The 22,763-nt window shown below is 48.7% G+C and overlaps 2 protein-coding genes across 10 annotated transcripts in view; one reads left to right on the forward strand and one right to left on the reverse strand.

Annotated features, from left to right (window-relative positions):
* LOC100191680 (Protein NRT1/ PTR FAMILY 2.9) lies at positions 1-19,849 on the forward strand. 2 transcript variants are annotated; one of them, XM_008672278.2, is made up of 3 exons: positions 1-1,559; positions 1,731-1,948; positions 18,031-19,849. In XM_008672278.2, the coding sequence occupies exons 1-3, from the start codon at positions 1,409-1,411 to the stop codon at positions 19,429-19,431; spliced, it is 1,770 nt and encodes a 589-aa protein (XP_008670500.1). In that variant the 5' UTR covers positions 1-1,408; the 3' UTR covers positions 19,432-19,849.
* LOC103643820 (5'-AMP-activated protein kinase-related) overlaps positions 19,344-22,763 on the reverse strand; it is a 16,476-nt gene continuing 13,056 nt past the window's right edge. For 2 of the 8 annotated variants that reach the window (XM_035964354.1, XM_020546866.2), the window contains exons 8-10: positions 20,679-20,747; positions 20,052-20,115; positions 19,344-19,962 (exon numbers count right to left, since the gene is read on the reverse strand). In XM_035964354.1, coding sequence (XP_035820247.1) covers positions 19,952-19,962; positions 20,052-20,115; positions 20,679-20,747 — 144 coding nt within the window. In that variant the 3' untranslated portion in view covers positions 19,344-19,951. Of the gene's footprint in view, positions 19,986-20,051; positions 20,116-20,161; positions 20,607-20,678; positions 20,748-20,842; positions 20,911-22,763 lie in introns of those variants that run through there. The other 6 variants (XM_023301357.2, XM_023301356.2, XM_035964353.1 and 3 more) reach the window with 4 other exon arrangements.

Raw genomic sequence — 22,763 nt, forward strand, 5'->3', positions numbered from 1 at the left:
CTTTTGAATTATTGTAATACTAACATATATAGTCAGTGACCAACCATCATGTGGCCGATCGATCATCAACCGCAAACTGACGACGATGTCTGACCAGTTTGCTTAAATTCTAGCTGACTCGAAGGAATCTCGAGTATGTAAGCGGCGGAGCAAATTGCAAATACATAATATATCTGCACATTGGAAGAACGCACGCATCAACTCTCTGCAGGGTCGTCGTCGACTGGAGCTGGAGCACACGTTAGGCAAGACGTACTGTTCGACACATAGCTTTTCGAGAGAGGGACAGTAGAGGAGGGTGCAAAAGGATACGGTGGCATCGCTTTGCGTGTTTCCATTCCATGTGCCAGCCTAGGAACCGAACCGAACCTCCTCTCAGCAGCTACTCTCTCTCTCTCTCTCTCTCTCTCACTCACGCTCACTGCTCACTGGACTGGACGCAGCCATGCTAACAACTTCTTCTTCGCTCTCGCCGTCTGTCTGCTCCGGGTCTGCTGCAACAACTGCCAGTACGTGCCCCCACGATCACGATGAGCCGTGAGCGCGCGCCTAACCGCTCTGGTCCAATCATCCGGAGGGAGGGCCCCCAACTTGTCACGTCCGTTCGGGGTGTTTGGGCTGGAAAGGTCAATGCCACTGCTCCCCCTCACGCTGTCTGTTTTTTTGTTCCCACCTTTGAATTCCCCACTCTTTCTTCTTGGTTTCTCGGCAGAGGAGACGACAGTGAGATCAGGATTTCAGTGTTTCAAAACATCAAGTAAGCAATGAAACTGTTACAAAAAAAAATTAAGTATTGGTGACCACTACCAGCGATGACGACGGCGGCACGGCACTACTCGGCCACTCACTCACTCACTTCCCCTGCCAGGAATTTCGCCTTGCGTTGGACTCAAAGGCACCCTCTCCTTGCCAACCTAACAGCGACCCGTGAGTGACCACACCAAGACTCCCTCCCCGTCCATACGCGCAAGCGCAATGCAAGCCAGCAGCTATGATGGACGCAGATCGGGCCCACCAACCAGGTCGCTTTGGAAGGTTGGGGTGGGTGGGGAGAGCGAGGAAGTGAAGACGAAGACGACCAAAGGCACCAGGGATCTGGATGTAATAAAAGATTAAGCCAGGGTGTTGGACCCCGTGACTGATCTCTGACTACGACGCCGCACTGCCTGCCTGAGTGCCTGGGTGGAGCGGAGGTGGTGGGATAATGGATTGGGGAGGCCTTTTTATAGACCGGTAGGCATGATGCTCTTCTCATTACTGACAAGCGCCAGAGCAGAGAGGGAGAGAGAGAACACACAAGGGGAGGGGTGGGGAAGGGAAGGGAAGGGAGGCGCACTCGTCCCGTCTGGTATCGTCTCCCCCGGCAGTGAAGGAGTAGAAGGAAGGAGAGTAGGAGTAGGAGGGGAGAATGCGTGTCGGCGGCGGGCGGGACGACGACGACGAGGTGTCCCGGAAGCTCAAGAGCATGGACGTGGACAAGCTGGAGAACGGCGGCGGGGAGGAGAGCCCGCGGCCCGCCGTCAAGTACCACGGCTGGAAGGCCATGCCGTTCATCATCGGTGCGTGCGCTGCTGCCAATTCTCCTCGCTCTCTCTCTCTCTCTCTCTCTCTCTCTCTCTCTCTCTCCTCTCTCAGTGTCAAACTGTCAATGGTGGCGGCGGTACGGTTGCCAGCGAAACTGAATCGCGGTGCGCTTGCCCGCGCATACACACACATGCATATACACGCAGGGAACGAGACGTTCGAGAAGCTGGGGACGCTGGGCACGTCGGCGAACCTGCTGGTGTACCTGACGCAGGTGTTCCACATGCGGAGCGTGGACGCGGCGACGCTGCTCAACGGGCTCAACGGCACCACCAGCCTCGCCCCCATCATCGGCGCCTTCCTCTCCGACGCCTACCTCGGCCGCTACCTCGCGCTCGCCATCGCCTCCGTCGCCTCCCTCATCGTAAGCGCAGCGATCCATCTCCAGTCCACCCCTCTCGCTCGTTACCTGCTTAATTTGAGGGACACCGGGGTCGGGTCCGAGCTAGCTAGGCCGCCGGCGGCGGGTCGGAATCAGTTCGGGGGTAGATGGAATGGAATTCGGCATGCTGTTGCTGCAGGGTGTTTGACGGGTTCCTTCGCGTACCGGATCACCAGATTCAGTTTTGGCGATGTCTCTGTCTCCCGGCTTGTCACGAGTTGGACCTCACTCTCGAGGGGCCGAGCTGTTCTTCGTTCCTTTTTTTTTTGTTTTGTCTCCCCCTCTCATCTCCATCCGCTCGATCGGAGAAGAGAAGATGATGGGCGGCACATGGGGCGAGCACCCACGTGCACGCACGCTCATGGCTCCTGATCAATTTCCCTCTCATTTGGTCATTCCTCAACCTCTCCCCAACACGAATGCACCATGTAGGAGATCTGGAAGCTAAGCCGGCCTGGATCGAGTGCAGCACGACCCTGCGCACTACTCACAGTGACTCGGCACCACCGTCGCCCTCGCTCAGCTGAGTTTCCAGGCCATTTAATGATTGCGAGACTTGGATACCAAGTAGTAGGACAGCTGTCAGCTGCACCGTGAACGGGTTTGTTCGTGATCAGATCAGTTTTAACTTTTTTTTGTACGGGTTTCCTTAGGCCATGTTTGGTTTCAATTAGTTCTAAGACTAAACTTTAGTTCTAGGACTAAAACATGTTTGGTTTCCTTAGGCCATGTTTGGTTTCAATCAGTTTTAACTTTTGTCCGTCCAAATACTGAAATGCCTAGAAGTAGCATGCACTTCCAAGCGGTCAGGTTTTTCAAATGCAAAAGTCCATCCAAACTGCAACAGTAGCTTGTGTTTGGCGGGAAGATGGTACGGCTCAAACGGCGACGCTGGAAGGTTAGCGGTGGAATGGAGAGCGGACGTGAGGTAGGGAGCATAAGGCCAATGGAGGAAAATTTTTTGTTTAGTCCCTTTTAGCCACCCATTAAGGGACTAGGAACTAAATTGGTTTAGTCCCTCATTTAGTCCTTGTGTTTGGTAAATTAGAGACTAAAAGAGACTAAATTGAAAGGACTAAAAATTAGCCCATGTAACCAAACATGGCCTTAGTTCTGGATCGGATTACGACTATAGTTTTGATTCCTTTGTCCACTTTGAACTGCGATTTATTTGCCAGTACAGCTTTGAAATTTGTCTTTGACTAGATAGTGTGCAAATTGGTGGCTACCGATTAACCACTATTAATCTATATTAGTTTGTGTTACACAAGAAACGGTTCTATATGATATATGCACGTGTAATTAACTAGTATTCACGGATTCACTTCAGTATCGTGCACATAATATTATATGCCGAAAATAAGACTTTGTCTTATGTTCCATATGTATGTAAATATATGTACTAGTTGTTTCCGTACGCCTTTATTTTCTGACAAAACACAGCCTGCAGAAGCTTCCGCGTTCTAACCCATGCATGCATGCTGGCATGCTGCATCTTTGATTCTTTGAAAAAGGATGCATATTTGTTGGCCTAGGCGTACGCGCAACACGGTGTGAGAGCTAAATATAATATCTCAGCATTACATAACAAAACCCACCAACGTTTGTTGGCCTAGGCAGCAGCTAGCCTCGTGTGCGTGTCCCTGGCTCCCTGCATTATTATCATGCGCTTTGCCCTTTTATTAACAATCCCACAAAGTAGCATGGCAAACAAAGTGCCCTTAATTGTACTCCGGTTAGCGGCGGCGCTCATGATTAGCGCCGCGCTAAGCCGTATTGTAGTGCCCTGTCTGCTTTTTTATCCTGTCTATCATCAGCTCACATTGCGGCTTTATTCAGTAGCTACTACTACTACTAGCTAGTGAGGCATGCGCAGGCACTACGCATCTGCCTCGCGCTAGTTGCCCCACCACCAGGCCACCACCACGTATGAGTACGCGTAGCATTAGCAACGAATGATTGGGATCGATTAGTGCTACCATTAGCAGTAAGATAATGGTAGCTCCATGTGCATGCCCACCACCTGCCCGGCCGGGCCCAATCAACCGAAGTGGACTTGCATTGTCCTCCCCGTACACACATCTCACCAGCTAGCCAGAGAGCTTCACCCGAACGCAGATGGTTTTTCTCGTCGGTCCCATCGGCATCACTCACGGACACACATACAGCTGAGCTGCACCGCTTACCGCCGGATCGAATGCGCGTGCACGTTTGGAAGGGTCTCACTCTCACCGCCTGGGGGATGATTCCATTCCATTCCGTCGCCAGCAGGCCAGGCACCCGCCATTATCCGGACAGGTAGGCGGATACGTCTCGACGCGACCGCCAACTAACTGCCGCACCGACCTCACTTGTATGTACTGTTTGGCGTCTGGACACGAGTCATGACTCATGAGGTGGAGCTGTGGGTACTCGGAGATTGTTGAGCTGGTTTCTGCCTATGAATAAGCGGTGGCCTGCAGGCTGCAGTGGTGCGCGGACAGTGCGTACGTCGGCCAGGACAGGCAAATATCTCTCCGGATACACCCGCTGTAATGTGCCCGCGCCCGAAAACGATGGATCTCGTCCCCAATATGTGTACTCCTCCTACACGGGCAGATCAATCATGCCGGCTCCGGACTAGAGGCACTGCGAACTGCGATAGATGCCGGCAACCACGTACGTGTGCGTAACGTTGCCTCCCTGGCCAGTGACCACCCAGGCACCCACCACTTGTATGCTGCCACCTGCCATGAATGAAAGACTAGACTGGGGGATCCAATCGAGCCGGTGCTAGTGTCGGTCACGGACTCGTTGGTGTCGCCCTGGGTGCGCGAGGGAATTTCGCCACTATAGCTTACAGTACGCGGTTGTGCTGTGCAGGTGCACTCGGGCTCCCGCCCATGTCGTGGGCCCGCGTTGCCTCGCCGGCCGCCGGTGCGGTGGGCGCGGAGATCCGGTGCCCTGCCCACAGCCCCACACCACACGGCCGCGTGGGCCCGGCCTCAGCTCGCGCCAGCGGTTTTTGTTCGCTTGCGACGCCGATTGTGGGAGGAACAGTGAGGGTGGGCGGGGCAGCGGCACGACTACACGCGTGGTGCCGGGCGCGGCGGCGACCGGAGCCGTGCACGGCAGCGGGGTGGGTGGTGGATGTGTGATGTGTCGGTGGGGGCTCGGCCGGCTAGATCGGTCTCTGACTTAGGGTGTGTTTGGTTGCGAGATAGGTAGGACAGAGACGTCTCCTGGTGTCCTCTCTCGTCCCTCTAATTTTGAGAGACAACTGAAGACAACACTGAAATAGTACTGTTCTTGTTAAGTAACCCTAATCAGGGTTATGTGGGCAAATACCTGCTTTGCCCCTGAGGGGTCTCACATCTCTATATAAGGAACCGTACATCCCTCATAATACAGAGATTAGAAAGAGGCCAGAGGCCCAACCCTATATCCAGTGTCTCGTGTGTTTCCTCTGTCGTATTTATGGGAAGGGAGACGGGTTCTCTACATCTTCTTGCGTCTCTACTGCTGACGGGAGGGAAGGGAACGGATCTGGTGATCCGTGGTAACGTAGTTCTTAATACGTTATCAGCACGCTCTACCTCGACGTTGCTGCGGCTAGATCAGATCTGCATCAACTCTCCGTCAAACCGGCAGGTCTTTGGCCTAGCCGAACTGTCCTACGCGACAGGCTTCGATTTCCCCTACGCAATCAAACAATGGTATGAAATTTTACTGGATCTGCGCTTTACCTTTGTTCACGGTGAAGAAAACATCGGCAGTTGCTGCATGGTGGACTCTAGTACGCGCGATGAGCCGTCAGACCACAAGATAGATGGCGTACACAGAAGCGAGGATGGACTCCTTGCACTCTGTGTCAGGGCGGCGCACGCTGACACTCGAGGCGTTGCTTTGTTCCATACACGCCCGTGCCTCCTCACTCGGCCAGCAGCCAGGATGATAAGGAGCAGGCGAGCAGCATCTCCGCAGCGTCGTCAGCGCTCACCTCGTTGCCCACGGCGATATATTTACATGTTGGCCTGGAGCCATGGGCACAGTCCACAACCGCAGAGGCCTTGCTGCCTGGTGACGAGTGGCGATGGCGCCGGTGCGTACCGGCGGTACCGCGTCCAAGGCGGCCACGTCGAGGTTGAGTATTGCATAGTGTCCATCCGTCCATGAATACAGACAACCCACCTCACCCTGGCACATGTACGATGCGCTCGTCTACCCGCATGCCACGAGCCCAGTCCGTTGATCAGACTTGGTGTGGTAGCCCTCAAAGACCCAATAGTAGCCGAGGCTGTTGGGTGATCCGAAATTATAGGATGGCGTACAACTGAGTCCACTCTGCTGACCTTTGCAAGATCCATTTTACCGGAGTGGTTGGTTATCCACGGAGCCGTGATAAAAGAAACCCGATCTGCATGAGGATGAGGCGATGACAAGCACATGTTGCATGCGTGCATGCACTCAGTTCCCATGCAGCCGTCCCAACTAGTTGGGGGCAACGATTAGAATATTGTGTGAAATTTGCATGTGTTAGTTAAAGATCCTAACAAAGTGGCTTAGAACATGAAAATCGCGTAGGAGCACATAATTTTTTCATTTAAATTTTTATTGGGTTAAGAAAATTTGGTATAATTTTAATTTACAGCATGCTCCATGTTATTTATTCTATTTATTTCCTGTTGTAAATAACAAGTAGAATAAAGCATGTTTTATGTTACAATTTCTACTTTAATTAATTATTTCCCGCAGTAAATAATTAGTACATGTTTGAATATGGAAAATGTTTTTTACACCTGATGTGTTATGATCATATAATAATTTTGGTGTTTTTTCTGCTTTTATTTCTCGTATAAGATATTTAGCAGAAAATGTTTCTAGAAGATATCTAGCAGAAAAGTCTATATTGTGCATACTTAAATCGCTCTAAATATTTATATTATGTTGAGTTTTTGGACTCACCTCGAGTGATTTAATGATATAGTGGGTACTCGGACACGTCGATCAGACTACATTATTAATCAGCTGAGCTATAGCATTGGCTGTGCCCTGGCAATACACGCAATATTTGTGTCGTTCGAACTTGGTTGCGTCATGTGATTGCTATGTGACACTCTTGTTTAGTCGGATCGCTCCGGTTGAGTCATACCGCCATTGCCGAGTCGCGTATTTTTCGCATGCCCTGCAGGCGCTGTCTGTCTCCCGTGATCATCGAGTCACAATTGCGCCTGTTGCGCACATTACATGGACTTATCGTGTACCCCGATTACCGAGCCATAATTGTGCTTGTTGCATTAATTACGAAGGTTGGCTGTGTTGTCGTAGCCCTGATGGCCACACACGCGTTGACACCAGACACTAGAGCTTGTACTTGTGTGGATTGTGGTGGGTTGTTCAAGCCCCTGAAGTCACATTATACGCAACCTTCGTAAATAATTTTGTTTTCACTTTATATTTTGTTTGATTGTGTTTTGTGGTATCATATATTTTTATATATCGCCACGTGGCCATAACACCTATATTAAATCTGGGAAATTAAATCGAAATACAATGAAACACAGATAAGTTAAATCTCTGCTCTCTCTCCTCGTGCATAAAATTTTACCCGAAGTAACCTGAAGAAATTCAATATTAATGCATGAAAGCCTTTTTGGCATAAAAGATATCACAAATTGGGATTATATTAGTAAGCAAAAAGACCTTACCAAATGATTTAAGATCAGAAATCTCAGTCATACATTGCTCAATCAGATGTTAGCACATTGCTCTCTTTGTCGCTGGATGACATGAAGCAAACTATGAGATAAAAGGACATGTAACCGCTAGCAACATGAAGCTGCGAGTATACCGAGAGGTTATTTTGAGAAAATTTTGACTCTGTTGGTGTGAAAACCATAGTGTGTTCCCGTCGAACCACTTTACTCGTTCTATCTAGGACCTCTATGCTTGTGTCGCATACATCTCTCGAAATTGTAAATACTTATAGTCACTGAATTGACTCGGGATAGTCCTTTGACAAGTTTGGTATACACTGTAAGCTAAATGGTAAAGGTCGGTCTTGAATGGACATATACCTGGGGTTTAGGTAGCCGAACTACACTGAATTCCACCCTTTGGCATGCTTACCATTATCTACCTCCGATCTACCAGAAGTGAGAAGAGTAGACAAATAATTATGAAATCCCACTCACCACAGAGCTTGAAGCTAAATTAGACGTTAATATGTCCTTGGTCCTCGGAGCCAGAAGAGACATGTGTCTTGACCACTAGACTACTAGTGATGATAATTTGTGATAGAAATATGAAGATCTTGTAGAGATATGTTGTATCCTCTCTACTTCTGATGATTTCTTCGTATGAGAGCAGTAATATCTGTTGTTGAAGATGGATCCTGGCGGACACCAGTCCTATTTTCATTCTTGCCAAGCAGTTATCATCATTTGCTTCATCAAAAGCTAGTTATATGGTGATTTTCCCAGATAAAATGAATTCTTGGCCTTGTCTGTTCTATTCCAAAGCTTCTCTTTTTGTCGAACAACGAAGGATCGAAATAATGCTTTATAGAATAAATTGGTATATAATATGAGGAGAAATGTTTGTCGTGCTGGCAGCATCACAAATTATTAACTATTGTTATATATTCTCTCTCAAAATTATAATACCTAAAAATGTTGCATAAATTGATACCCAATTTCAGATCGGTATGAGTAATTGGGTAAACAATGGGCAATAATAAAACGAGTTGGACTATACATCTCTGCATATAAAAATCTCTGCTTGGCAGCATTGGCATGATGTCGTGCACTTTACTACCAATATAAACACATTTTCCTATGTGCCTCAAAGCACAATGCAACCAGTGAATGTCTTTGTGAGCGTTAGACCCTGATGGTCATTTTACTTGTTGATCTGAAGTCAACTAATGGCTCCAAATGACGAATGGTATTCATGAGCCCCTGAAGAAGCCTTATGGATAAAATAGTGTTGTGCATGTTAGTCTAAATCTTAATGATTGACTATGCATTTGGTAGTAATAACAATAAGTTTGCAGAATTGTAACCATGAAGCATCTTGTTGTTGCGTGTCTCGCTGGATGTTGAGACTAACCCTTCATGTTGAAGGACAAATATGTAGTATTCATGCCACTACATTAATCTAAGTCCAAATCTCACTGCATAAAACCCCAATCTGTAATGTGCGTAAGATTTCCCAAATAAATCACCACAATAGCATACATTGGCCACAAACTAGATGATTGTGGTTGGGGATTTTATCTGTATGCTTTTAGAACATCTCGGCATTAGGGGGAGGAATGTTCATATAGTGTAATGCCTCAATATTCTATTAAACGCACAAAAGCCAAGCTGAACCCGTCGTTCGAAGTGTACTCCTGTGTATATGGAGTTTGCCAGAAATCGTTGAGGAGTAACCATATTGGTTTGAATGCTTCTACCTGATGTAGATGTGGATATACCCGGGATTAATATCATATCCACATTTGACTTATTGGCATTTGATCTATTCTCGGGGACGCCTGCGAATATGATCTATTGGCCTTAGTCAAAGCATATGTTCTGATTGCAGATTCACGTGGTCTGTAATAACTCTCCTCCGATGAACTCGCCCTGCTGGTGATTTGCCTCACGAAGAGGTTCATCTTGATGATGAAGTTCCTAGCAATGCGCGCAATATCATTGTGCTGGGAATATGGAACAATGAATCTTTCGTTTTGGGAAATGACGGAGATCATTATTAAATGTGGGAGACAAATGTGTCGACACCTATCTTGCCTCTATAGATTGCAAAGGGATCCAAAACAAAGTCCTAGGCATGAGTGCTTTAAGCTCTCTTATCGGGTCATTGATAAATGCAATCGAGGCTGAACCAAGAATCGCAAAATGAAAGTCGCGAGCTTGAAGTTCGGACATTTATGGGCACTATTGAAATAATGTGTGGTGAATGCGATGGTTCAAGTGGTCTAGTGAGAGACCCATCCCACATATGTGTTGAATAAACACAGTTCCGCTATGTAATATATCTGGCAAATGGCATGAATTATAATATGCAGTTAATAGGATTCTGAAGATCCGTCATGAGATCCTAGGAGGACTCATATCTTTGAATTATAAATATGCAACATATAAATCTCATACCGAATAATACATTCCTGACGAATGAACACTCTCTTATGTAGAGAGAATATCTCCTAGATGAGATTATAGTTCCTTAACGGAACCTTTCCAAAAGAAATAAAGTTTGTGTTAAACACCAAAGTTTGATAATCCCTATAAAGGGATAAAGACCCATACAGACCCAAAAAGGTATAAGATGAGGTACCAAAGGATTTGAAGTTCATCGAATAAGCACATGTGCATTCCACGAGTTTTACTCATGGTAATTTCCACTAGATGTGGAATTACGGTATCCTCTAAAGCCCTGATGGCAGAAACCTATAAGGTTTAGGTGTTACTGGCAAAATATCCCCATTGTGCCAGAATGACAGACTATAACGATATATTTGATCGATAAAAAATCTCTGATGGATTACGATCTTTGATGGACTTTTGTTACACCATCATAGATGTTGCAATGGATGAACGCCTAGAGTGATGTGTCATATTTAGAATATGTACTATTGCAACTATATTATCCCCTAAGTCCTATTGAAGGACATGTTATTTGCTTTGCACAACTATGTATAAATTGTGGTGTAAGATAGAAAATGATTGCACCCCAACCTCATCCATTCTCGTTATTCCAGATGAACAATGAGACATATATCTTGAAGAATATGCTTGAGTTATGAGGGATAACGACTTTGACAGATGTCATCGTCAGGGGGAGCGAATGCTTATGTTGATCACAATCGTGAGATAATAAATGTCATATTCTATGCCCTGAAGGCGTGAGCTTGATGATCAATATACGAACCTTTATGGAACTTTCTATCAAATATATAGATCCAGTCGATCGAACACCATCAATCAAAGTGGCTTATTTATATTGATATGTGCACTTACCTCGTATATACTAGAAGTGAGTATAGGTAAAGTTCCTGAAATAGTCCTTGCAAGGATATGCAATCCGTTTGCTAAATCTTTATGTGCATATACTTCCAGAAGAAGATGTTTTGCCATATTAATACGGTTTTGCAAGGATCAGGGGGGGCACATTTCTAAAGTTAGCCCTTGTCGAAGATTCGATAGAATCTAGATCCCAGAGGATCGAAATCTGTCCCGATGACAGCTGTTGTACTCTTTTCCCTTGGTGAGTTTTCTTGAAGCTTCTCACATGAGGTTTTTAACGAGGCAACAAAGTGCAAATGCAATTTGTATCACCATGCACTCTTTCTCCATATTTTTCCCACTGGGTTTTTCGGAGTTTTAACGAGGCATGTGTTGGTCGCGGTATTCGCCCAAGGGGGAGTGTTAAGTAACCCTAATCAGGGTTATGTGGGCAAATACCTGCTTTGCCCCTGAGGGGTCTCACATCTCTATATAAGGAACCTGTACACCCCTCATAATACAGAGATTAGAAAGAGGCCAGAGGCCCAACCCTATATCCAGTGTCTCGTGTGTTTCCTCTGTCGTATTTATGGGAAGGGAGACGGGTTCTCTACATCTTCTTGCGTCTCTACTGCTGACGGGAGGGAAGGGAACGGATCTGGTGATCCGTGGTAACGTAGTTCTTCTAACCCTTAACACTGAACCAAACAACCTCGTCTCATCCCGTCCTATCCTATCATTGCAACCAAATGCACCATAAGACTATCTCGCGGTATATCACTTTTTTTGTCATACTCAACATTTCTTTTACTTTTTCATCTCTCGCAACGATTCTCTCTATTTTCTCTCTCTATACACCACTACAACCATAAAATATTATTTTCCATATCTTTTCATCATCTATTATCATTTTTCTCTACTCTAACAAACACTGACGCGCACGCATAGCAAGGAAAGGGGGCTAGCACATCGCTCTCTCAATCTGGCGTAGTACTGACCTTTCCCCTTACACTTTTTTTCTCTCCTTATACGTCTACAGTCATATGGGAGGGGGCACCACGCGGTAAGCATTGCGGATAGTCTTTGTGACCGTTTGGTTGCAAGGGTCATGTGGGAGGGACGGGACAAATCTAGTTTCAATAATGTTTGATTCATAGTTAAATAGATTAAAGTTCTGAATATCTTATTAGAGAATATTTTTCTGGACGATATCTTTTTCTATTCAAATACATACTTACATCTCTACCAATGTGTTGATTTGCACGATTTACACCAAGTGGTTGATTTATATTTGATTTGTTTTCTACATAAAAACATATTTATTATGCAGTGGTGAATCTAGCCAAAAATATCGTTGGGTTATAGTGATTAGCTTCACAATATAATATATATTTTTTAAAAAAATTTAATAGTGCTTTATTAAAGTATTTATAAATTTTATGGGGATCGGTGTTATTGTGGAACAAAATGTAGATGTTAAAAATGCATCTATTTTAGGACCGTACTTACAGATAGACACGTGACCTAGTCTAGCCCCCACCGCCCTATTTCCTGTACCCACGTTCTTTCGATGTCAATATTGCTACTCATACATATGAGACGACATAAAAAATGGACGAGAAAAAACTGTTGACACCTTTTTGGAGGCGCCAATCACTCAAAAGAACCGGTGGCGGTGCTCTCTGGTCAGGCGCGGACGGTCCGCGGCACAGGGCCGGACAGTCCGCGACCTGGTGCAGGAGCTAGGATCCCCTGCCTGACGGTCGGACGGTCCGCACGTGCGCAGGGGCGGCGGAAGATCGCCGGCGGCGCCTGGATCTCGCTCCCGGGAGGGACCCCGTCGGGGAGGAAAGATCCTAGGAGTTGTCTAGGCTCGGGCAGACCGACCTAGACTCCTCTAATCGACGTAGAGTCGAGGAGAGGCAGAGAATTTGGGGATTGGAATACTAAACTAGGGCTAAACTAGAACTAGACTAGAACTACTCCTAATTGTGCTGGAAATAAATGCGAGATAGAAGTGGTATTGGTTCGATTGTTGGGGGTTCAATCGGCCGTAGCCCTTCATCTAAATAAAGGGGGAGGTCTGGATCCGTTTCCAACTGTTTCCCGAGTTAATCCCGCGATTTTAGGTAACAAATCCCGCGAGAAACTAGGAACCCTAACTGACTCTGCGCGCGCGGACCGTCCGCGCCACCACCGTGGACAGTCCGGACCGCGGACCGTCCGGCCTCGGGGCCGGACCGTCCGCACTGCTCTTTTTAGAGCTCAACATATGCCCCCCTGCCTTTTGGTGAAGGTTGACGAACCAAAAGCATATGAACTAAACCTGATGTAGGTCACCGGCTTTTTGATATGGAGATTATTCAATAAAGCACCAATATAAAGGCCATTTTGGATTGTATCTTTCTCGGCCATGACCATTTGATCAATTGATCAAAAGGAATAGAATGGAGGTGCCCCCCAGTCTGGATAGACGAAGGGACTATACATGTACCATGGATTCATCATCGTGCCATTCCATGTTTGAACAGGATAATATACCGACGATGAGTAAATAGGTGGAAAGTACTCTGGTCTCATAGAATGAATAGGCGATGCTTGTTGTGTCGCCTTTTGGGTCGTTTTGTTTGACCGTTTTGTTTTAGCAGGTGACCAGGGTTTCTTTGTTGACCGATCACGTGGAACAGTCTTTTTGCTAGTATTTTTGAAGAGCAACTGATCAAAAGTAGGATCGGCTTTGATCAGCCGATTATATGTGCTTTGACCTTGCGTCTTTTTCCTTGCTTTGTGTAGAGGTTGACGCCTTTGGTCATAGGTGGACTGTCCGGCTGAGTTAGCCGGAATGTTTGTCTGAGTACCGGATTGTCCGCACGTAGGTGTCGGACCATCTACGATGCTGGGGCTAGGCTGATGTGTTTGGTTTATTAACTGTGCCTGCCCCCCGACGTCTTCGGACCTTTTAGCCTTCTCGTCCGAAGCCTTTCGAGCAATCTCCTTTTGTGATATATCTGACATGCGAGGATTGCTGATGACGATGCCCTTGCCTTTGCCTTTATCGGCCATTTTGGGCCGAACCAAGACCTTTTTGCATGTGAGTTCTATTGTATTAACAGGAAAGGGTTGTGTGTCTACTTGCATCTCCTGAAAAGCCAATCGACCCTCATTTATGGCTGATTGTATCTGTCGACAAAAAACATTACAATCATTGGTGGCATGAGAAAAGGAATTATGCCACTTACAATAAGCACGTCTCTTTAATTCATCAGGAGGAGGAATAGTATGAGTTAATTTAATGTTGTCGTTTTTCAGTAACTCAGTCAAATATTTTATCGCATTTGGCAACATTAAAAGTAAACTTAACTTCCTCTTGTCGATTCTTTCGAATCGACTGTAAAGCAGAACACGCTGAAGGTTTAGCCTGTCCTGGCCAAACCAGTTCGGCGGTGTATACATTCGTGGATTCATCGTCTGAATTATCGTATCCCACTAGATGCATCTTATGGCTAGCCGATTTTGATGTTTCCTTACTTCGGCTTTCACAGGTCATAGCCCGCTGGTGTAAGTGCACTAGTGAAAAGAATTGGGTGTCATCTAATTTTTCTTTTAAGTAGGGTCGCAACCCATTGAAAGCTAGCCCTGTCAGTTATTTTTCTGCGACATGAATCTGAAAGCATCGGTTTCTAGTGTCCCGGAATCTCCGGATATAGTCCTTAACCGATTCTTCAGGCCCCTGTCGGACTGAAGCTAAGTCAGCCAATTCTAACTCATGTTCTCCTGAGAAGAAGTGTTCATGAAATTTCTGCTCTAATTCTTCCCAAGAGTTAATAGAGTTTGGTGGCAAAGCTGCGTACCATGCAAATGCAGTATCAGTAAGGGACAACGAGAATAAACGAACGCGGTAGGCTTCCCCATCAGCCAATTCTCCCAAGTGTGCTATGAATTGGCTTATATGTTCGTGTGTGCTTTTCCCACTTTCACCAGAAAACTTAGAGAAGTCTGGTATTCTAGTTCCCTGTGGGTATGGCACGGTGTCGAATCGGTGGCTATAAGGCTTCCGATACGATTGCCCTGTACCTGACACACTAACACCGAGTTTGTCCCTGAACATCCCGGCTACCTCATCTCTGACCCTCTCTGCCATGTCTGGCGACCATCCATTGAGTTTGTGGGTGGAGATTTCAGGTTGCCTGACATTACTCTGTCGGCTTTCCTCCCAGGTATGTTTGAGGTGTGTGTTAGGTGTCCTATTAATGTCACCAGCTCCTGCCCTATACCCCTCAGGCTCTCTTGTGGCCGAATAGTATTCAGCCCTATGTCCATGAGGTGGTATGGCATGATTATAATGTGTTGCTGGTGGGGCACCATACTGTTGCTGCGATGAATGTGAGAACTGTGCGTATTGCGCATCTCTCGGCTCTGCGTATGCATATCCGGACGGTCCGGCGTAAGAGGCCGAATGGTCCGCGACCTGGCCAAATGGTCTGAAGGTATATCCGGATTGTCCAGCCGTATATGGTGCTACGTGGGTAGTCTCGTACCCAGACCGTCTGTCGTTAAGAACTGGACGGTCCGCGATCGGGCTGAATGGTCCAGGGCTGTACCCGGATGGATCGGCCATATATGGCGTGACTTGGACAGTCTGCACATGGACTCGTGTAGAGTCGGATGGTCCAGCGTAATACGTCGGCCGGTTCATGCCATATCCGGACGGTCCGGCGTAAGATGGCGGACGGTCCGCAACATATCCGGACGGTCCGGCGTGATGCACCGGACGGTCCGTGATGGGGCCGAAGTGTTCAGGGTTGTACCCTGATGGTCCGGCCATGTACGGTGCGACCTGAGTGTTTTGTGTGCGGGCCTGCATCTGGTCGGACGGTCCAGCGAAATACGCCGGACGGTCCGCGGTATAACCGGACTGTCTGAGATGATGCTCGGACGGTCCGGTCGCGTCCAGTACCTGCCGCGTGCCTAGTGGTTGCGGCTGTGATGGTGACACGAAAGCGTGCATCGGCATACCATATGATGGCTGGGTCAAAGGTGACCCGTTTATAGCCGATGTGTTTGACGTGGGTGGCACTGTATTAGACTCTCGCGATGGAAAATTAGGAGCAGCTGATTTCTCGTATGCACGTAAATGCATTTTAATAGATTCATCTACATATTGCTTTAACGGATCTCCTCGTTGATCCATGAAAGTCGTAAGAGATAGATCTGGAGTACTTACAGCGGGACCCTGCAGTGGAGGTAGGAGAGATTCCATATCGATCTCCCCTTGACAGACGATCTTCTGGTGGCGATCCACCGTGAAGTGTGACAAGTACTTGTCCGCCGCCTCCTTGCGCCATTCGGAGAGTTTATGCAGCAGTTCCGCCTCTTCCTTGTCGCGTTGTTCGTTCCATTGCCGCATCACCTCCTTCTCATCGCGCATTACGAGGTCTTCAAAGGGCCTTTGGTCATCAGCCGGGAGCGCCTCCATGGCTGGCTTGATGATGTTGGTAGTGGAGATCTTGGTGTGATCCTTAGAACCGGCCATTTATGGGCCGATTTTTAGTAGATCTAGACACCTAGTCCCCAGCGGAGTCGCCAAAAAGTATGTTGACACCTTTTTGGAGGCGCCAATCACTCAAAAGAACCGGCAGCGGTGCTCTCTGGTCAGGCGCGGACGGTCCGCGGCACAGAGCCGGACGGTCCGCGACCTGGCGCGAGGCGGCGGTGCTCCCTGGTCAGACGAGGACGGTCCGCGGCACAGGACCGGACGATCCGCGACCTGGTGCAGGAGCTAGGATCCCCTGCCTGACGGCCGGACGGTCCGCGCCCTAGGGCCGGACGGTCCGCACGTGTGCAGGGGCGGCGGAAGATCGCCGGCGGCGCCTGGATCTCGCTCCCGAGAGGGACCCTGTCGGGGAGGAAAGATCATAGGAGTTGTCTAGGCTCGGGTAGACCAACCTAGACTCCTCTAATCGACGTAGAGTCGAGGAGAGGCAGAGAATTTGGGGATTGGAATACTAAACTAGGGCTAAACTAGAACTAGACTAGAACTACTCCTAATTGTGCTGGAAATAAATGCGAGATAGAAGTGGTATTGGTTCGATTGTTGGGGGTTCAATCGGCCGTAGCCCTTCATCTATATAAAGGGGAGGTCTGGATCCGTTTCTAACTGTTTCCCGAGTTAATCCCGCGATTTTAGGTAACAAATCCCGCGAGAAACTAGGAACCCTAACTGACTCTACGCGCGCGGACCGTCCGCGCCACCACCGCGGACAGTCCGGACCGCGGACCGTCCGGCCTCGGGACCGGACCGTCCGCACTGCTCTTTTTAGAGCTCAACAAAAACATATTTACTTTAGTAGACTAGTAATACCAAGTAACGATTCTGGTATTCTCTTCCGCTTCGAGGGAAACATACGGATTTCCAACTCCACTGAGGTCCCTTACTCCCACCTACGCTATAGCTATGCTACGCCTACGAGAATGAAGCTGCTGTCCTCAGTCCTGTCATGTAGATTGTGGGCGCCATGTGCGCCAAAAGATTCGGAAACCTTATCCGGAGTCCGGGCAACATGTCTAGTCGCCAACAACTAGTTGCAGCTGCACAACGACAGTCACAGTCACAAACAGAGAGGCGACATGGAGCCACCGGAGTTGACCCACTTCTTGCCCGTTGCATTCGTGGCGTGCAGTGCTGGCCTCTCTTCGCCGGTGACACTTTTGTCCTGTTGCCGGCGGTGGTTGGGTTATTGCAGTGGCCACGGCGGAGCACGAGGTTTTGTCTTTTTCAGCATGTGCTACGAGGGTTGGGCCGTTGGGGATTGTAAGCGTGTACGGCAGAAAGGAGAGATCCATAATGGACATGCGTGGGCCTGGACTTTACATGTACTCCTACTTAGGGAGCATAAGTGGGCCACGAGCCCATGGACAAGGACTCGTGATTCTGTCTTACGTTACGTATACCTGCTTCGATGCGTACCGGAAATGATTCAAACTTGCGCTCCCTTCCCTCCAACTCCAACGCATATGATAAACAACAATAATGTTGGCATGCATGCTCACTCGTTGGTTCCATGCATCCACCACCAGGGCATGTTCCTGCTGACGATGACGGCCGGCGCGAATAGCCTGCACCCGCCGGAGTGCAGCGTGGGCGAGACCTGCGAGAAGGCGACGTCGTACCAGTTCGCGGTGCTCTTCGTGGCCTTCGCGTTCCTGGTGCTGGGCTCGGCGGGGATCCGCCCCTGCAGCATGCCCTTCGGCGCCGACCAGTTCGACCCCAACACGGAGTCTGGCAAGCGCGGCATCAACAGCTTCTTCAACTGGTACTACTTCACCTTCACGGCCGCCATGATGATCTCCGCCACCGTCATCATCTACGTGCAGAGCAACGTGAGCTGGCCCATCGGGCTGGGCATCCCCACGGCACTCATGTTCCTGGCATGCGTGCTCTTCTTCATGGGCACGCGCCTATACGTGCGGGTGACGCCCGAGGGGAGCCCCTTCACCAGCGTCGTGCAGGTGCTATCAGCCGCGCTCAAGAAGCGGTCGCTGAAGCAGCCCAAGGACCCGAAGCAGGACCTCTTCGACCCGCCGCACACCAGCGCCATCGTCACCAAGTTGGCGCACACGGACCAGTTCCGCTGCCTCGACAAGGCGGCCATCGTGGCATCCCCGGACGAGGTGCGTTCCGGCGGCGGCGCGCCCGCGGACCCCTGGAGGCTCTGCAGCGTGCAGCAGGTGGAGGAGGTCAAGTGCCTCATCCGCATCGTGCCCGTCTGGTCCACGGGGATCATCTACTACGTCGCCGTGGTGCAGCAGTCCACGTACGTGGTGCTCTCGGCGCTGCAGTCCGACCGCCACCTCGGCCGCGCCGGCTTCCAGATCCCCGCCGCGTCCTTCACCGTCTTCGCCATGCTCGCGCAGACGCTGTGGATCCCCTTCTACGACCGCCTCCTGCTGCCCAAGCTCCGGAAGATAACGGGCAAGGAGGAGGGGTTCACGCTGCTCCAGCGCCAGGGCATCGGCATCGCGCTCTCCACTGTCGCCATGGTCATCTCGGCCATCGTCGAGGACCGGCGCCGTGCCATCGCGCTCAGCCAGCCGACGCTCGGCACCACCATCACTGGCGGGGCGATCTCGGCCATGTCCAGCCTGTGGATGGTGCCACAGCTCATGATCCTGGGGCTGTCGGAGGCCTTCAACCTCATCAGCCAGATCGAGTTCTACTACAAGGAGATCCCGGAGCACATGCGCAGCGTGGCCGGGGCGCTCGCCTTCTGCAACCTGGCGCTCGGCAACTACCTCAGCGGCTTCCTGGTTACCATCGTGCACCGGACGACGGGGTCCGGGCAGAACTGGCTGGCGCAGGACCTCAACAAGGGCCGCCTCGACCTATTCTACTGGACCATCGCCGGAATCGGCGTCTTTAACTTCATCTACTTCGTCATCTGCGCCAGGTGGTACAGGTTCAAGGGGGCCAGCAACTGATCCGCCGAGGTAACCGTCGTCTCACGATCACGACGAGTGCGGGCATGAATGGGACTCAGCTCTATGCGGTCCTGATGGCAGTTTGCTTGGTGGCTTGGGTAATTATGTTATGGCCTTGGCAGAGCAACAGGAAAAAAAAGGGGCCTTAAAATAAGGTCATGATAATTATTTTGTATCTACCATAGTAGTTGTTTGATATCGACGCCTCTCTCTCTCTCTCTCTCTCTCTCTCTCTCTCTCTGTTATTACTTTATATTTTTGTTACTGTCCTTTCATTTGAATCTATAGGATGGTCAAAGTGGCTGATGAAAGAGGAGAAAGAAACAAAACAGTTGGTTTCTTGTTACTTGTAAGTGGTTAAACTGAAATACAAATGGATGTAAGATTGAATGAAAGCTTTAGCTCAGTTACCAGATTATGATTGCAAGCATTTACTCCTTGACATGCCTTCACACTTCGTTGACGCGGAACTGGATAAACGAATGCCTTCAAAGTTCACTTCCGGTTGGTCACTTGGTCTTCATGCCGTACCTGGTCATCGTCCAGCTTCAGCACTTCAATTACATATAGCTTAGTACGCAGAGGCAACAAAGATAAAATTGACCCTAGGAAGTTTTTACCTTGGCTGGAAGAAATACTCTTGCCACCGCAAACAAAACCTCCGCGGCGATTCCTAGCTGCATTCTATATTTCTATGTGGGGTTAGTTGCAGATAAACATAGCACGTCAATAATGCAACTCCTGCAAATAACTTTTGGATAATTTCGATGATAGACCACCTTCACAGCATATAGACATTACAACATTGTTAAACAGAATCATGAAGAAGAGCCAACACAGGGGAGAACGACGGGAAGAAAAGAACACACTACTTTCTTCTCTATCTCAACAGGGCGACGCATTTCAATAACACCCTACACTGTTTATGTTGTACACACCTATCTAGAAAAGACAGAAAAAAACTGAAAAGAAAGCTGATTAGTTACACGGAGGGACCGATCTAATCAGTTGCCATCAACCATACCGAGAAGGAGCTAGGCAATGATCTACAAAAATGCTACCAGGGTGAAAACTTCAAATCAAGTGACAAGCAGAAGGTTGTTTTCATGCCCATTGTTGTGCACAGTGGGTCGCAGCGGATCATTCTTCCAAACACCATCAACAATAAACTTAATCTGGAGCACAGTCAGAAACTATCAGACGATGTAAGCATATAAATGATTGGGTGTAAAAGGGCAGATGATTACCTCATATCTACCAGGGTACAGTCTCAGATTTAAGGAAAACATGCCGTTTTCTGATCTTTCCAACTTTCTCTGCAGTGACGTTTGAATTAAATTATCATCCTTAGAAAATGAGATGGCAATGATGAATAAGTAAAATGAGGATTGTCTTTCAAATATATGGGTACCATCATGCAAGCAGAGTTACACTAGTGCCAGTAGATTTCCTTTGCAACCATCGACTTTGAATTTGTTGCTTCAAAACAAAATAAAAGTACGCCTTTTGGTTCAAAATGTGCTTTGGTCCTTGCAATGACCGCAAACATGGATCGGTGAACCTCTCTTTTTTTCTCTAATACGCAGGAGACTTGCGCATCTTTTATATTAAGGAGAGAAAAAGATCCAGAGTGGACTAGTAAAAGAAAGCCACCTCACGGTGGCCAGAATCTAGAGTACAAAAACACATCCATGACAAACAACACAGAACTCACCCCAGCACTAGCTAGACAAAGAACTCTACAACACAACTAGACCAGGAGCTCATCAACCTGAAGGAAAGACAGAGCTTTGGCCCCAGCCAAACACCAGAGGACGGCTTCCTCCCTTGCTGCCCAAAGAGCCACAACCAGACTTGGACTGCAGCCATTGAACACACACCTGTTACTATGCTTCCAGATAATCCAAGCTTTAGGAGAATTGAAGCCTTTCCTGCTGCTTTGTCCACTCTGAAACTGCTACTCATCCAACATGTCTCAAAAGAACGGTCCTCCTGTTGGGAGCAAAGGCCTAGCCAACCTCCAATAGGGGAAGCTAGACCCACGCTCTGCAGGTCCCTTCCGCATACTGGAGTGCATCGGGAAGGTCGCCTACCGACTACAGCTACCAGAGGGCGCCCGTCTCCACGACGTGTTCCATGTGGGTCTGCTGAAGTGCCACAAGGATGGAAGATTCGATTCCTCCATTCCTGACTGGCTTCAGCAATGGCAGTAATAGCTAACCCCTCCCTTGTGTAATATGTCTATCTGTATGCTCTAACAACTGTATTTTTTCTAGTTTTAATAAAATTTTCAGTAGGGGTTCCCCCCTCCTGTTCTCTCAAAAAAAAAGTGCCACAAGGGTGATCCCCCTACCGAGCGAGCATCCATTCCCCCAGTTCATGATGGACACCTCCTGCCTGCACCAACCAAAGCTCTGAGGGCTCAGCTTCATCGGGGCACCTGGCACATCCTAGTGCAGCGGCAAGGGCTTCCTCAAGAGGAGGCAACCTGGGAGGAACTTGACAACTTCGCCGCCTCTACCCCAACTTCCAGCTCGAGGACGAGCTATTTGCGCAGACCGGGAGAGATGTTATGGTCGGCCACCAATATAGGCACCAACCATAGGTCACAGCTAGCCAGGGAGATTAGATAAGGCTTATCTAATAGAATAGAGATTATCTTAGGATTAGTTAGATAAAGATAAGAGATTATCTAAGATAGTTGGATATGATCTCTTATCCTTAGATCAAGATAGGATCTAGCAGGGATATAAATACTTGTAAGGATCATCTAATGGAATCAAGCAGAAGCAGCAATTGTTGCTACCTGCGCCCAGCAGCAGCACTCGCCTCCTCTCTGTGAATCGCTGTGAATCGCCCAGGAACACCCAGCCACGGCGCCCGTGTGCCGTGATCCCCAGCCTACTCCATCTCCTCACCCCTATTCCCTACGCGACATCAGCCTGCTCCATCTCCTCACCCCTATTCCCTACGCGACATCCCCGGTAGGATCAGGAATCCTATCAATCTGGTATCGGCAATGTCAGGTCCTCCACCCATCACCTCCACGCCACCAGCGACATCTATGCCCCCCACAACCCACCACATCCATTGTCCTCCATTTCCCTTACCCACGCCACCCATAACCCTAGATTCCGTCGCACAGGAGGTCACCGATCTCACCCGATCCATGGCAGCCATCACCACCTTCCTATCCAACACTTTCCTACCATCCAGCAACCCAACACAGCAACACATCCAGCAGCTGCCACCAGCCTTACCACCAGCGTCAGTTCCCCAGCTCCTAGGACCCACCCAGACAACCAGCAACCCCGTCCCTATCCACCTCCTGC

The sequence above is a fragment of the Zea mays genome, chromosome 1 (genome assembly GCF_902167145.1).
Source record: "Zea mays cultivar B73 chromosome 1, Zm-B73-REFERENCE-NAM-5.0, whole genome shotgun sequence".
In the NCBI taxonomy this organism is placed as follows: Eukaryota; Viridiplantae; Streptophyta; class Magnoliopsida; order Poales; family Poaceae; genus Zea; species Zea mays.